At 44.2% G+C, this 17,382-nt stretch overlaps 1 protein-coding gene across 1 annotated transcript in view; it reads right to left on the bottom strand.

Annotated features, from left to right (window-relative positions):
* Positions 1–13,422: 13,422 nt before the first annotated feature.
* The window catches only part of LOC134969333 (C-signal-like), a 398,632-nt gene continuing 394,672 nt past the window's right edge, over positions 13,423–17,382 (bottom strand). The window contains exon 6 of the mRNA XM_063945239.1: positions 13,423–13,698. Coding sequence (XP_063801309.1) covers positions 13,585–13,698 — 114 coding nt within the window. The 3' untranslated portion in view covers positions 13,423–13,584. The remainder of the gene's footprint in view (positions 13,699–17,382) is intronic.

Genomic DNA, 17,382 nt, shown 5'->3' with positions numbered 1-17,382 from the left:
CCCCTAACCCCCATCTGGAACAACCCCTCCTTCTCCCCGGGTCGATCCCATCACTTTGCTTCCAACTGGGCCAGGGCGGGCGTCTCCTGCTTTCACCACCTACTTCATAACAATGTACCGTACTCTTTCGCAGACCTTCAAACAAAGCACTCTCTCCCGACTTCATATTTCTATCAATACCTTCAAATTCGAAATTTCGTGATGTCCTCAACTAGGGCAACGCCTCTTCCTAATATCCCGACTCCGATGGAGCGCCTTTGCATGTATCGTCCCACGGATCGAGGCACTATTTCTAATCTGTATCACTCCATTTTGTCTCCAGCTGTGCCTCCCCGCACAGCACATGAACTTGCATGGGAAACTGACTTGGGGACTTCCCTAGATGATGACGTATGGGAATCTGTCCGATTGAATATTTCTAAATGTTCTATTAGCGTCTCCATTAAGCAGAACTCCTACAAAGTCTATATGCGCTGGGTTTGGTTCCCGAACGCTTACACCAAATATATCCGAATACTTCTAACCTCTGTTGGCGTCAATGTGGTCAAGTAGGCTCGGATTTTCGTATCTGGTGGAGCTGCCCGAAGATAGCCTCTTTCTGGTCAATGGTCCGTATCCTTATTCAGTCGCTTATCCCGTACTGCCCCTCCCTCCCCCCTGAGACGTTGCTCCTGTGTGCCCCAGCCTGTCAGCTATCCAAACCGGAGAACAAACTGGCTGTGCATATAGCCTGTGCAGCTAAACTCCAAATTGCTAAATCATGGAAACTCCCCACCCCTCCAACCCGTCCTGAACTTATGAACCGCGTGTGGTTTGTTGCAAAGATGGAATACCTCTCCTCCTTGATGAACAACACAGTGGATAAATTCCACGTCGTTTGGACACCTTGGTACACTAAATTTCCCTTTTTCCCCACCCTACTTATCTCCCGACTCGCTCTCCCCTCGTCTGTGATTTGTTTTTGTTTTTTACACTCTTTATTTCTCTCCACTCTCTTCTCTCCTCAATTTTTATTACCACTCTTGCTTCTTTTTCCCTCTGACGCTCTTGGTAAAATCCTACAAGCCCTTCCATGGGTTCCACTGGTTGGCCCTTCGGAATATATATATTTTTGTTCCTAACTCTTGATTGTTTTTGGGTTTGTTTAAAAAAAAAATGATAAATAACATAGAGACAAACTACTGCACTTAATTTTCTAGCCTATGTATTCTAGTTTTCTTGTGCTCTGAGTATATCAATTACTTCCATTTGTCATTGTTTTTCTCTTGTCAATAAACTTTTGTGATTTAACAAAATTCTACTATATGTGTATGTGTTTTTCTCACTCTGCTTTCTGCAGCACTTTATGCTCTTTTTCAGCCATGTAGCACACAAGCAGCGGCAATAAATCCTGAAGACCAGACTAGGTCTTGAAACAAGCCATTGAGAATTTGCCATGCTGCACATTTAACTATTGCTTGACCATGTAATTTGTCATGGACCATTAAAATCCTTTTTTCAGTAACCTGGAGTGACGTGCCATTTGCTCATTCAGCAATAGAGGGATTATTCAAACATAGCACGGGCACCCAGGCCACTGTTTTTTCCATATCAGGAGTGCCGGATGATTCAAAGATACATATATATATATATACATATATATATATATATATATATATGTATTTCTGAATGCGTGCTTTACAAAACTTCAGTACAAATTGCATGCTGTGATTACCATTTTTAAATTCCTGTTTCTTCCGGGAATTTTGTGTTGGTCCTACAACACATGGCCACTGGAGGGGGCAGGGTTGTTGTTAGGGTTTATTCAGTAAATCACATACTGCACAACATATAGTGTGTGCCAGTGGTGCACTCAAGCACACTTCATTTATTTATGTATTGATTTATTTTTGTTAAAATAACTTATTCGTAGCTGTGTATGCATAATACTGGAACAGCATCCACTTGCACGTTGTGTCTTGTCCATATGGGTCCCAATAAGGACCTCTGCCCTGATCCTCCTTGAGCGATGATGGCTGGTGTCATGGCTGGTTTACAGTCACAGTTGTCCGCTGCACAGTAGAGCGTGACATGCCTAAGTCTATTTTTCGGTAATACCGTCTGAGCAGCCACAGCACTCAGACTAGAACTGTTCAAGGTGTACAAAAGTCCATGTATAGTTCATTCCTACAAGTAGTCATCTTTTGTCTCATAGATTACGGGTTTACTCTGTGCTACTATCTGACGATTCAATGCCAATCCTGAATATCTCAGGAAACAAATGAGGTTTTATTAAATCCAGATAGACGCTTTTCTGTGCAAGCGATTTCTGTTTAACTATCCTTTTCCAACTAACTGGGACATTTCATCACCGGTGGACTCTTTAGTTTACAAAGTTAGCTATTAAAGTCCCAGCGACAACAACGCTTTCCAATCCATCGCAGCATCAGCTGAGGGCCCTGCTAAAGTCCATTTATACTGCAGCAGAAGTGTTGTTTAGACTTGCTTTAGTTGGGGTTTGGGTTAACATGGCTGTAGTTGCATAGACAACGCAGCTCAAGTTAGGCCCACAACAGAGTCATTCCTCAGACCACTTTTTACTTCTAAACTATCACATTTGCAAATCAACAGAGTATATGCCTACGGTATCTATGGATGTTGGCCAAGTAAGTTCTCATTATTTTTGAGGCCGAGGCTGATTCGAAAAATAGTGGCATTGCTTTATGCTGCCGATATGTTATTAGTCCTTATTTGGACAAATTAGGTTTTTCAGGCTACTGGGGGAAAGTGTTTTCTTCTATCGTTGCACGCCCAAGTTCCTAAACAGAAATACGCTTCTGCAGCGTTCAAATTTTTGACACAGTCCATACTCAAAGAACAACCGTACACAGTAGATGTGGTAGAGGACGTGCTTTTCCACAAACCACTAGCCGTCGTCAAAACACAAAGCCAGCTGACAAACCAGTGGCATGGCGGCCTTCCAGCCTATCTCTGATCTTCAGTTGTGCGAGCAGGTCTTCATTTGTTTGATTTGACTTTGTTTCAGACATACTGTGCACAGATAGGGGGATCCACAATTTCGTGTTCAAAGACTACACAATGCAGTTCAATAGTTTTCCACCGTAGCAGTTTTTAATTGTTCAGGACACATTTACCTGGGTCAGCAGACAAGAAGGCAGTGTTGTTGTCACGTGGTGGGCACTTACTGCCGCAGGTCCCAGGATCTGTCCACTGCTGGTGCGGCTGCCTGCGGCGCTCTGTGGGGACGCGTCTGGGTCGGCGTCGGGAATGACGGCTTCAGGAGGCTGGAGAGAGGACGTAGCCTGCAGCTTCCTGGCATGTCTGCAGTACTGGGAGTGGCCATGTTGGAGACCAAGGGCAGCACCAATGAGCGTGATGGGTGAGTGTCAGCCAATCCTGTTTTCCTGCTGCCTATAAATAGGCTGGGATTATTGTATTCTGTACCAGTGCTTTGTTGTGGTTACTCTGTGCCTTAGCTCCATGCTCCCGCAATTTGTCCTGTGTGTCTCTTGTTAATTGGTCCCATCAGGCTCTCCGAATACTCAGCCGACTCTCGCTGCACAATGCTCGCCAGCTCTCCAGTGCGCGGTCACGGTCAACCGCTTACCCACCGGTGCCTTCGGATTCCGCAGGAGTCTCGCGGTGGTTCGCAAGCTTCAGCCTGTGCTCTTCATTCTCGTCTTTGCATCTTCCTGCAACCAGTCTTCACAGTTATTCATTCACGTCTTTGCATCATCCTGCAACCAGTCTTCATAGTTCTTCATTCACGTCTTCGCATCATCCTGCAACCAGTCTTCACAGTTCTTCATTCACGTCTTCGTATCATCCAGCAACCAGTCTTCACTGTTCTTCATTCACGTCCTCGCATTATTCTGCAACCAGTCTACACTGTTCTTCATTCACATCCTCGCATCATCTAGCAACCAGTCTTCACAGTTCCACATTCACGTTTTCATATCATCCGGCTAACAGTCTTCACAGTTCTTCAGCCTTGCCTTCGCATCACTCAACAACTCAACTTCACAGTTCTTCAGTCTTGTCTATATATCAAACTAAGTATATTCCTCACAGTTCTTCAATCACGGCCTCGTATCATTCAGTGACTTCATTCCCTGCAGTTTCCCAATCCTGAACTAATTAGTCTCAGTCTTCCTACAGTCTCATTCTGATCTGTTATCCTTAATAAATATATGGAAAGGAATTATCTTTGTCATACTTGTTTCCAGCACTCAGGGGAATCTGCTCCTTCGGTTGGTCAGAGTCCAATGGATTGACAAACACAGCCTGTTCTGACAGTTGTAAACCGCTATTCAGCCTCTCTTCAGGGATTTTATACCAATCTTTGATTAGATTCTAAGCCGGACGGCTCAGTCATACCGATATTGAACCTAACGGGGCTCAATCACTATGTCGCTTACTACAGATTCAAGATGTAATCACTGCAGTCAGTGATTGTGGGTCTAAACCGCAGGAATTCATGATTTCACTAAATCTCAAGAATGCGTACTTACACATTCCAATTTGGCCACCACACAGGCGTACTTTCGGTTTCCGGTAAAACAAAACCATTATCACTTAGGCACTGTCGCTTGGTCTCTCATCAGTGCCTCGGGTATTCACAAAAGTGATGTCTGTGATGATGGCTCATCTCAGATCCATGGAAGTGATAATAGTTCTGTACTTAGACAACCTACTGAAGACGTTATATCACCACATACTCTTTCAGCATGCCTTCTGGCTGTACAGTGTTCTAGTTTAGCATGATTTTATCTGTCGCCGGTAAAAGCACAAAGTATTAGTCTGGTACAGTTAGTGCTGTAACCACGTCCAGTCTCGGTGCACTTGTGCATTCGACTGTTAGGAAAGATGGTGGCATCTTTCTAAGCACTAAAATTTGGAATAGTTCACTCACGTCCTTTTCAGTTTAATCTGCTTGCACAGTGGTCAGGCTCTCATCTACAAATTCATCAGATGGTGCAGTTAGCTCTAGGGGCCAGAGTATCGCTACTTGGGTGGCTCCAAATACAAAATTACACTGTGGGGAAAAGCTTCGGAGTCTGGAACTGGATAATTCTGACGACGGACGCAATTCTCAGCTGTTGGCCAGCTATAGTCCAACATGGTCAGCTTCAGGGTCTGTGGTCAGACCAGAAAAGATTACTGTCAATGCCCTGGAGCTCAGGACTATTTACAAGGCTCTGCACAGGCAGTTCACATCTTACAGTCTCACACTGTTCACGTTCGGTCGAACAACGCGACGGCAGTCACATACACCAACAAACAAAGAAGGACTCAAAGTTGCATGGCCATGCGAGACGTTTCTCGATTCCTACATTGAGCCGGGCATCGCCAGGTGATATTATGGGCAGTGTTCATCCCAGGAGTGGACAACTAGAAAACAGACTGACTCAGTCGTCACCAAGGAGAATGGTCTTTACATCCACAAGTGTTCCAGATGTTAGTCCAGAGGTGGAGTTACCCACAGGTGGATCTAATGGCATCTTGTCATACTCATCGGACACTCAAGTATGTGTTCGAAGCAAAGGCGGATGCTCTCACAATAGCGTGGGCATACAGCCTTGTATCTATTTCCACCATTCCCGCTGCTTACTCTGTTGCTAAAGCAGATCAAGTAAGAAAGTCCATGACCGTCATACTAGTGGCGCCCTTATTAGCATCGGAAAGCATGGTTCTCGGATCTCTACTGTCTACTCGCAGATGATCCATGGCTGTTCCGCTACGTCCATACTATCTGCAATAGGGTCCGTTTTCTTTACCCCAATTTAGCGCAGCTGCGTTTGACGGGGTGGCTGTTGAAACCGCTCCCTTAAAATGAGAGGGCATTTCAAAGTCGGTTATACCAACCATGTTACATGCTTGGAAGCCAGTTACAGCAGCTCATTATCACAGAATTGGGCAGATTTATGTTGGAGGTGTGCAGCTCGTAAGTTTCCGACATCTTCTTTCAAGTTATCCCTTCTTTTGCTATTTTTACAGACAGGATTAGATGGAGGACTTCGTTTAGCTACAAGTGCAGGTTTCTGCTTTGTCAATTTCTTTCAGAGCTGTTTGGCGCTTTTGTCATCAGTGCATATGTTCCGGGAAGGGGCCCTAAGAGTTCAACCTCCATTTATACCACCTACAGCTCCATGGGACTTGATTCTAGTTTAGATATTTTTATAGTCCTCACTTTTTGAACCCTTACAAGTGGATGTTAAGTTCTCACTTAGGAAACAGTTTTCTCCTAGCCTTAACTTCGGCAAGGTGTGTTCTGAAGTAGTTGCGTTATCATGCAAACCACCGTATGTAGTGTTTCATGATAACTGAGCAGAACTTCGAATGAATTCAGCTTTTCTACCTAAGGTAGTATTCTCTTTTCATAAATTAATTATTCATGGTACCTGCTTTCTTAGAAAGTTCAGGAACTCCAGCTACTTTGAATGTAGTTTGTGCGCTTTGCATTGTTGTAGCCCGAACATTAACAGTCTGTAAAACGGATACATTGTTTGTTCTCTATAATGCAGTCAAGATAGGGTGGCCAGCTTCCAGATAGAGGTTGGCTAGATCGATTACGCTACTATTCATCAGGCTTAATTTCATATTCGTTTACAACCGCCTACATCTACTTCAACACATTCCATATGTTCTGTGGGAACGTCATGGGTAGCAGGTCGTGCGGCTTTCATGATATAAATTTGCCGTGCAGTTACATGGTTATCAGTGCACAAGTTTAATGCTTTTGCGGCATCAGCATCTAGCTTTGGTCGTCTACTATTACAGGTGCCAACCAGCTCTCCTGCCCAAGGGGGAAACTTTGGTATGTCCCAAGAGTACTCCAGTGTCCCCTAGTGGATAAAAAAGAAAATAGGATTTTGGTACTTACCAGATAAATCCTTTTCGTGGAATCCATAGGGGGCACTGGACGCCCACCCAGGGCAGTTTCACCTGTATTGTGGTGGGTTCTGTTTATACTTATAGGCTCTCATTCCGAGTTGATCGCACAAAGCTACTTTTTGCAGCCCATGCGATCAACTAGACACCGCCTATGGGGAGGGATTTTTTGCATAGCAGGGCTGTGCATGCTTGTGCAGCCCTGCTATGCAGACAAAGTTTTGAGCAAAAGAAGACCAGGGTCAGACTTACTTACCCTGTGCGACGGATCCAGCGACGAAGGTCCCGGAATTGACGTCAGACCTCCACCCTCCAAACGCCTGGACACGCCTGCGTTCGCCACTCTATGCCTTGAAAATGGTCAGTTGATGACCCAGAACGCCTCCCACCTGTCAATCTTATTGTGATCGCCCCTGCGATCACTTCTTCGGCTGGTGGCAGCGATGTCCGGCGACGGCCGGCACTGGGCAACGACGCGCGTGCGCATTGCGGCCGCTGTGCAGGCCCGACCCATTCGCACCGCATCAATGAACCGCAGCGTGCGAATGGGTAGGACTGACCACCATAGTACACAGTATCACCTGCTGTGTGTTTAAAAGTTAAGGTGATTGTTATCTGTTCTCGATTCAACTTCTAGTTGTTTGTTATATTATAATGTTATATATAATTCTCCATTGTTCATCCTCTCTTTCGCTCCTGTTCGTCTCAGCAAAAAAACACTAAGGCATCTGGGGAGTATGGAGGGGGAGGAGTGTTACACATTTAAATGGGTCTATCCCTGCTTTGGCACTGTCCATATCCCAAGAGTACTCCAGTGCCCCCTATGGATTCAAAGAAAAGGATTTATCTGGTAAGTACCAAAATCCTATTTTTACATTTCCCACCTGCACTTGGAATCCTCCCTATAATGTGCTAAGAAATAGGAACGACAAATCAGGTATGCCCGAGATGCGGATACCCGCGGTCGCTAGTGACGTTACCAGGTTGGCCCTGCTGCACGGCCAACTGTGTGATAATACTACCTATATGGTGTGCTAATGAAAGATGGAACAGTGATCAATTCATCCTTCATTAAATCATTCTGATGTGTACCCAGGATCTGGTATATTGGCCGTCGAGCCAACATATCGGCTGGGGACACATCGCTCAGTATGTACCCATAGAAACACTAAACCTAGTAAAATATCTTGCTCATTTTGAATAGATGCATAAAATTCCCCCCAGCAATGCCCCCAATTCATAATGTGCCACACAGTACTCCCCCCAATTGACAGTATGTCTTATAATAATGCCTACAATATACCACACATTAATACCCCTTTTGATAATATGCCACTGTCATGCCCTTATACTGTAGATACAATTCCACACTGTAATGATCCAATTGGTAATATACAACACCAGTGCCGTAACTAGGCATTTTAGCGCTGTGTGCAAGAAACGGCATTGGTGCCCCCCCATGCAAGATAGGGGCAGTGAAAAATATATAGGGGCGTGGCTTCATGGGGAAGGGGTGTGGCCACCAAATAATACCAATTCATACACACAGTATCAGTGCACAGTAGTCTCCATTATTCAAATTATGCTGCACAGTAGCGCCACTACAGGTAGAGCCCCTTTTACGCAATACGGCAGCCAGTCCCCATTTTAACACATTACGGCAGACAGCGTCCCCTTTTTACACATTACGGCAGACATTACAGCAGGCAGCGTCCCCTTTTTACACATTACGGCAGACAGCATCCTCCTTATTACTAGAGATGTGCAGCGGGTATTTTTCGGGTTTTGTGTTTTGGTTTTGGATTCGGTTCTGCGGTCGTGTTTTGGATTCGGACGCATTTTGGCAAAACCTCCCTTAAGAATTTTTGTTGGATCCAGTCTATTCTGAACATCTCACACCTCACAATATTATTTTTAGTCCTAAAATTTGCACCAAGGTCGCTGGATGACTAAGAAAAGCGACCCAAGTGGGCGGCACAAACACCTGGCCCATCTGGGAGTGGCACTGCAGTGTCAGACAGGATGGCACTTAAAAAAATAGTCCCCAAACAGCACATGATGCAAAGATAAATAAAAAAAAAAAGAGGTGCAAGATGGAATTGTCCTTGGGCCCTCCCACCCACCCTTATGTTGTATAAACAGGACATGCACACTTTAACAAACCCATCATTTCAGCGACAGGGTCTGCCACACGACTGTAGCTGAAATGACTGGTTGGTTTGGGCCCCCACCATAAAGCATTGCAATACGTTATACCTTTGCAATAATAATTATAAGCTCCTCATGCAATAATACATTTGTAAAAGCTGCTAGCTGAACGCAGCGGAACGCGTCAGATGTACAGATATCCAAGCCAGGAACAAAGGTGTGAAGGACCGGTGTTATGCACACCAGTGCCAGCAGGAAAGTACTGGTGTCAGAACTGTTATGCACTCCAGTGTCTGCAGGAATGTACTGGTGTTTGAACTGTTATGCAAAACAGATGGACTCACAGACAAACTGGGGGATATGACATAACGTACACAGAAGGTGATAGGGTAACAAAATACACACAAAGTGAACAGAGAAGCCCAGAGGCTAAGGAACTGGGTATCTCCCTTGTATTAGAACTGCTAAGATGGAAAAAGCAAGATGTTGTGTTTTAATACGTAGAGTACCCGAAATGCTGTTGCTAAGGGCAACAGCAAAACCCTAAAGGGTTACCAACGGGTGTGGCAGTAAACTCCTTGGTCAGAGATGGAATGATAGACACAAGGAGAATCTCCACAATCCAAATTCTCACTTGCAGTGCACAGGTTTTAGCTTACTGCCACTAAACTGACCCCTGACACCTAGCACAGTGAGACAGGATTAGACAGGCAAGTCTTAGAATACAGCCGCAAACTTGCTAAGTTCACAGAGTAGTAACAGAACCCCAGCAAGCTAAACGACTGACTCCAGTCTTACTGCTAGGTCTGGATTGGCAGAGTGTAATACCAAATTCCCAGGCCTATTTGCAGTAAGCAACAAACAAATACAAAGCTACACAGTACTGGCTAACGTTCATGAACTGACTAACCAACAAAGATTCAGCAGCATCTGCTTACCCTGAAAAGAGGCCTTATAAAGCAGGTGCTGTCCACGCCCCACTCAGACCTCACAGACTGTGAGCACAAAAACCAGCACCGGATCCCCTGCCGTGCACAGAGCCTATAACCACTGCACAGCAAAAGACCCGAACCGGAGTATCAGCTGCGCTCAGGTTACTCCACTAGCACTTGTCTCCCGGTTGCCATGACGACGTGGCAGCACAGGGCAGGAGACCCTAACAACCGGACCATCCCATGACTTTGTCCAGACCAATTCATCAGCCCTAGGAGGTTTTCCATTTAGCAAACTGCACCAAGGAAATGCATCAATACCGTATTGCATGAGGAGCTCATCATTCAAAGATCCTGGAGCACGCAATCCTCTAACGGTAACATAGGTATTCCAACGGAAATTGCTTAACCTCCAGAGACTTACTAAATACTGGACTTTACAAATACAGGGGAATACTTTGGAACGGACTCCCATACATTATCACTCCGATAAGTTCCTGGCCGATTGGGTAACAAACAACCTTTGTTATTGTATGTAATATATCGTTTTTAACAAAAATATGCATATTATTTAATGGTGTATCCAACTTTTAATTTGAAGTAATTACAGCATTTAATACATATATCTTTTTATATAATAAATTGTGATATTTTAATACCAGATACACTGTTACGATTGTCACAATGATCCATTCTAGCGCAGCCTCAACCTTGTTTTTCCTGCCAGTGACATGGCCTGCAGGACTACTGACATTCCTGACTGAGGAGGAAGTTGACATTGAGGGAGTTGGTGGTGTAGCTTGCAGGAGCTTAGGTACAAGAGGAAGAAGGGATTTAGGTGTCAGTGGACTGCTTACGCTCTTACCCAAAGCTTCACAACTTGACACGTACTTCTGATGAATGCGCTGCAGATGACGCATAAGGGAGGATGTTCCTAGGTGGTTAACGTCCTTACCCCTACTTATTACAGATTGACAGAGGCAACACATGGCTTGACACCTGTTGTCCGGATTTGTGGAGGTGGCATTTTTGGTATTTTGCCCAGGCATCACAATGGACTTATTCATCCCACTGACAACAAGTTTCTCCCCCAGTGCCTGACTTAACCACATCACCATCAGAATCCTCCTCGTCAACTTCCTACTCCTCAGCGCCAGCAACATCCATATCCCGATCTTGGTGTACTTCAACAGTGACATCTTCAATTTAAATATCAGAAACTGGACTGTGGGTGCTACTTCCAGCACTTGCAGAGGGTGTGCAAATGGTGGAAGGAGCCACCTCTTCCCGTCCAGTGTTGGGAAGGTCAGGCATCGCATCCGCCGACACACTTGGACTCTCCTTGGGGATTTGTGATACCATCTTAGAATGCACAGCTCTTTGCTGTGCTTTTTCCAGCTTAACTCTTATTATTTTTCTAGTGGGAGGATGAGGGCTTCCATCATCATGTGAAGCTCAATTACTAGTCATGAACTTAGCCATTCCTTGCCACTCCATGTTGTAAATGGCATATTGGCAAGTTTACATTTCTCCTCAGACCGTTTAAACTTCTTTTCTTGGGTCTTTTTACTAAACTTTGGCTTTTTAGATTTTACGTGCCCTCTACTATCACATTGGGCATCAGCCTTGGCAGACGACGTTGACTGGATTTCATCGTCTATGTCATGACAAGTGGCAGCAGCTTCAGCAATAGGAGGAAGTGGTTCATGATCTTTCCCTTATTTTATCCTCCAAATTTTTGTTCTCCATTATTTTTCTGGAGTTATATAACAATATGCTGTACAGGAGAGCATACCTCAACACTACACAGGGCAAACCCTGTGAAAATTATTGGGATTAAATATTAATAAACCCCTTATTTGGAGTAAATAATATACAGGACAGGACAGCACCACTGAACTTATATGGCAGCACCACTGGACTGGACTTATACGGAATTATATGGACTTACAGTATACGTCAGTACCAAATTATATGGCAGAATTACTGGAATTATACGGCAGGATCACTGGACTTTTATGGCAGGATCACTGCAATTATACGGCATGATCACTGGATTTATATGCCAGTACCACTGGAATTATACGGCATTATCATTGCAATTATATGGCAGGATTACTAAAATTATACAGCAGGATCACTGGATTTAAACGGCAGTACCGCTGGACATATATGGCAGTATGAATGGACATATACAGCAGTATCACTGGACATATACGGCAGTATCACTGGACTGGATTTATACACCAGTACCACTGTGATTATACGGCAGGATCACTGGATTTATACGGCAGGATCACTGGAATTATACGGCAAGATCACTTGAATTATACGGCAGGATCACTGGAATTATACGGCAGGATCACTGGATTTATACGGCAGTACCACTGGACATATAAGGCAGTATCAATGGACATATACGGCAGGATCACTGGACTTATACGCCAGTACCACTGGAATTTTACGGCAGGATCACTGGATTTATACACCTGTACCGCTGGACATATACGGCAGTATCACTGGTCATATACGGCAGTATCACTGGACTTATACGCCAGTACCACTGTAATTATACGGCAGGATCACTGGATTTATACGCCAGTACCACTGTATTTATACGGTAGGATCACTGGACTTATATGCCAGTACCACTGGAATTATATGGCAGGATCACTGGATTTATACGGCAGTACCGCTGGACATATATGGCAGTACCGCTGGACATATATGGCAGTACTGCTGTACGTATACAGCAGTATTACTGGACATATATGATAGTATCACTGGACTGGACTTATAGGACAGTACCACTGTAATTATACGGCAGGATCACTGGATTTATATGGTAGGATCACTGGACATGTACGGCAGGATCACTGGACTTATACGGCAGGATCACTGGACATATACGGCAGGATCACTGGACATATACGGCAGCACAGGGACACCACCACTGGACTGATGCAGGAGAACACAGCACCTCTGTAATGGACTGGACTTGTACAGCAGCACTGGACATATGGCAGCAGAGGACACCACCACTGTGACTGGACAGCTGCAGCACAAGACACGGACACTGAGGACACTGAGAGGATGGAGACACGTCCTCTCTCTACACTCTCCAATGCCAGAGTGAAAATGGCGGTGACGCGCGGCTCCTTATATGGAATCCAAACCCCGCGAGAATCCGACAGCGGGATGATGACGTTTTGCCTAGTTCTGGTTTCTGAGTCAAGTGGGAAAACCCGAGCCTGACTTGGATACGGGCTCGGATGATGGAGTACGGTAGGGTTCGGTTCTCTGAGAACCGAACCCGCTCATCTATAAAATAAATGTTTTGCAATAATATGGCCATTTTATTTATGTGGTTTGGGAAAGGTTTTGCATACATTAATGAACATGTAATAAATAGTAACTTCATCACAAGAAAACTTGCTACCAAACCATCAAAAATTATTAATGTGCTTTTATTTACTGAGGTACAGAAAATAGCATTTCACAAAAATCTGATTGGTTTACATTACTGAGGCATAACAAGCCACAGACGGTTTGTGTAGATAAAAACAGTTGTCTACCATGTGCTTAGATTTAGGTCACAGCAGAATCAAGAGTGTCACCAAGGAATAACATTTCCATCCCAGCTCACTAGATTGCCGTTCTGTTTCTCAGAAAGGGAACTTAAAACATTTATAATTCCAGTCACACTTTCATCTGTAGTCAGTAATGCCTGTAAGAAAAACAAATGCTGTATTCATTAGTAGAGTTTGGTTTCACTTATCCATTTTTTCAAATAAATATTCAGACATGCAAATGTGCTTGCATGATTCTGCAGGGATCAGTATGAATCAAAATCCCGACAGTCAAAATACCGACAACCATACCTCCCAACTGTCCCGATTTTCGCGGGACAGTCCCGTTTTTGGGGGACTGTCCCGCTGTCCCACCCACGGGCCATAGTGTCCCGCGGTGGGGGGGGGGGGGGGGGGCAGTTGGGAGGGTCCTGCACTCTCTGCTCTGCTAAGCAGAGCAGCGGTGAATAGACGCTGTGCGCACGAGCACAGCGTCTATTCAGTGCAGACAGTGGGAGAGAGGGCATGCCAGCAGCTCACCGAGCGCTGGACATGCCCCCTCAGTGACGAAAATGGGGGCGCGGCTCGCGATCGCGGGTCTTCCCGCTAAGCCACGGCCCCTTTTCATAGGCCACGCCCGCTTTTCGGGAGCGTGCGACGAAGCTGCGCGTGTGTCCCTCTTTGCCTAGGATGAAAGTTGGGATGTATGCGACAACAGTTGAGCAATGTTCAAAATACCAACAGGCTCAAAATACCTACATGGTCAAAGTACAGACATTTAAAATGTCGACACGGTCATAATACCGACATTTAAAATGTGGACAGGTTGAAAAGTCAATATGAGTTTGTCATAGTTTTTTGCTGTGTATGTCGACATACTTTGATATGGACACCGTATAAGTGTACTGCTGCGCTCGCCATGCTTCGGGCACACTATTATATTCCCCCTCCACGCAAAGTATGAAAAATGTCTGTTTCAATTAAAAAAAAATCATGAAAAACTCATGTCGATTTTTTGACCTGCCTGCATTTTAAATGTCGGCATTTTGACCGTGCCGACATTTTTAATATCGGCATTTTGACCATGTCGTTATTTTGACCATTGATCAATGGTTGTCGGTATTTTGACCGTCAGGATATTGACTGCAGGTAAAAGGACTGCATCCCATTCTATATTCTGCATTGTTACATCACAGAACTGGGGTTGGGTTTGATCCCCATTATCTGTGTAGAGTTTGTATGTGCTCATGTGTTTGTTTCCATCAGGTACTCCAATTTCTTCCTACAGCACAGATGCATACAATTTTAAAAGGGCAACAATTTTACTAGCAAAACACGGCTAATAACAGCATTACTCTTAAATATTGGGCATAAACATGATCTGAAGCACCAGGTTTTAGAACCCAATGCTTAGTAAATAAACCTCTTACAATGCAACAAGAAATAAAAAAAAATACTGTAACTTCATCAGTAATACTCTATTTTCAGATGTCTTATTTGTACAAAGATAACTTCTATAATCCTTAGATAGGGTAAATCTAATTAGGAGGTCAATAATTGTGTTCCTAAGTGCTGTCATGATTAGCAGTAGACTCCAATAATTTGCAGAAAGAACTTGGCTTATGTGCTGCACTGCTGAGATACCGATAATAAAACTTACATTAGCTTTTATTAGCAATATTACAATTATTACTTGATCATTGTATTAAAACCAGTTAAATAAAAACATTAAAAATAAGTGTATAGAAATGAAGGGCCTGATACAGAGATGAACGTACATTCATGGAGCGTATCTGTCAAATTTTCGCACTGTGTACAGTATGATTATTCGTACATAAGTCTACAATGCAAAGATTAGTATTCTAAAGTGTCAGAATTACACTTACTGTACATACTCAGAAAATCTGACCAAGGAAATAGGTTCTGATCTTTTATCATACCAGCTGCCAGGGGTGGATTTGGATCAAAAACCAGCCGGGGAAATTTATGGAAGCAGCCTTAAAGGGAGTGAGGTCTATTGAGGGGGTGGAGTCTGTCCAGAGGGTGGGATCACTCATAAGGCCTGATTCTGAGCTGGACGCAGTTGCTGGCTCCTTGCATCTTTTGCTGCTGTTGCCTCTGCATGCTAATATTGCTACATAGCTCTCCCTGATCTACATCAATGCATCTGACAAGGACTGAGACGCCCACAGTCAGTGTATACAGGGTGCTGCAATCAGGCTTTGTGTGTCTTTAGACGCCACCATCAGTCACACCCTTGAGATTTTCACCAGCACTATGCTAGGTGCAACTCATCCATCTGAGAATGGCCTCCAATGTTAACAATGCAGCATCTCTGTACCCAGCCACTATCAGCAACACGTTCAGTACTATGCTACATTTGCATCTGAGTAGCCAACCTCCTGTTAAAGCCCAGGAACGTGCAACCCATCTAATACACTACTTGGGGCATGTGTCTGACTCTGTACTGCAACTCTGTTCAAATACCACATGGGACACATGTACGGTGCAACTCGCAGACTAAACACATTGGGGGTAATTCCAAGTTGATCGCAGCAGGATTTTTGATAGCAATTGGGCAAAACCATGTGCACTGCAGGGAAGGCAGATATAACATGTGCAGAAAGAGTTAGATTTGGGTGGGTTATTTTATTTCTGTGCAGGGTAAATACTGGATGCTTTATTTTTACACTGCAAATTAGATTGCAGATTGAACACACCCCACCCAAATCTAACTCTCTCTGCACATGTTATATCTGCCCCCCCTGCAGTGCACATGGTTTTGCCCAATTGCTAACAATAATCCTACTGCGATCAACTTGGAATTACCCACATTGCACAAGACAAAAAAAAACATGTTGGCCCCTGCAGGAAAATACAACAAAAACACATTGGCCTCAATAAGTAGAAAATTATACAAAATGGCCAACACAGGAAAATACAAATCACACAGAGCACACTACACACATGGCGGCAGCAGAGGGCACACACTACATACAGAAAACTACAAACATGGCGGAAGCAGGGGGTACACTACATACAGCACACAATACACATGGTGGCAGCAGGAAACACACAATCACACACAGGGAGCCGGGGGTGGTGATTACAGCAGCACACACACACAGACAGCGCACACACACACACAATGCCCTGACAAAGTCCCTGATTGGACGAAAAACGTTGGGCGTTGCTAAACTATGTGGACACTGTGACATCATCCGCTTGGTCCGGAGCCAACGTGAGAGATTCAGATGCACAGATCACAGAACTGTCAGTCTTACTCTTGGCATTTGTATTGCTTTACTCAAGATTTTAAACTTATACAGTATGTACGTGGATATTGCATTACTTTATAAAATTTGACTATTACTTAATTCACGGGTGCGCTCCCGCACCCTATTTTTATATATATATATATATATATATATATAGAGAGAGAGAGAGAGAGAGAGAGAGAGAGACAGGCAAGTACTGCGGCACTCCACTGGTTGAAAAAGTTTTTTTAGTGATGATAAAGCATAAGCTGGAAAAGCTGCCAGAAAACTACATTACTGGTTGACGTTTCGGTGCTACGCAGGCACTGTTATCAAAACCTAGTAGTTCTTTTTTGGAGATGATGTGCCTGCACCCATGGCTTCTTGAATAGGTACCTGATACACTGGACAGTGTATGTGATGGAATGTTTTTTCACATGACTTTGCTCATTATTGTGCAACATCGTCACATCTGTTCTTTGTTAACATTGAGGAAGGGTTACTTCCAATTCAATTTCAATTGATACCCCATATGGTGAAATTTGGTCCGATACTATTTTAAGCATTGTCAAATTGCCTTTTTGA

Source organism: Pseudophryne corroboree, chromosome 11 (genome assembly GCF_028390025.1).
Source record: "Pseudophryne corroboree isolate aPseCor3 chromosome 11, aPseCor3.hap2, whole genome shotgun sequence".
Lineage (NCBI taxonomy): Eukaryota > Metazoa > Chordata > Amphibia > Anura > Myobatrachidae > Pseudophryne > Pseudophryne corroboree.
The sequence above is the reverse complement of the archived record's forward strand: the minus strand, read 5'-3'. Positions and strand labels throughout refer to the sequence as shown.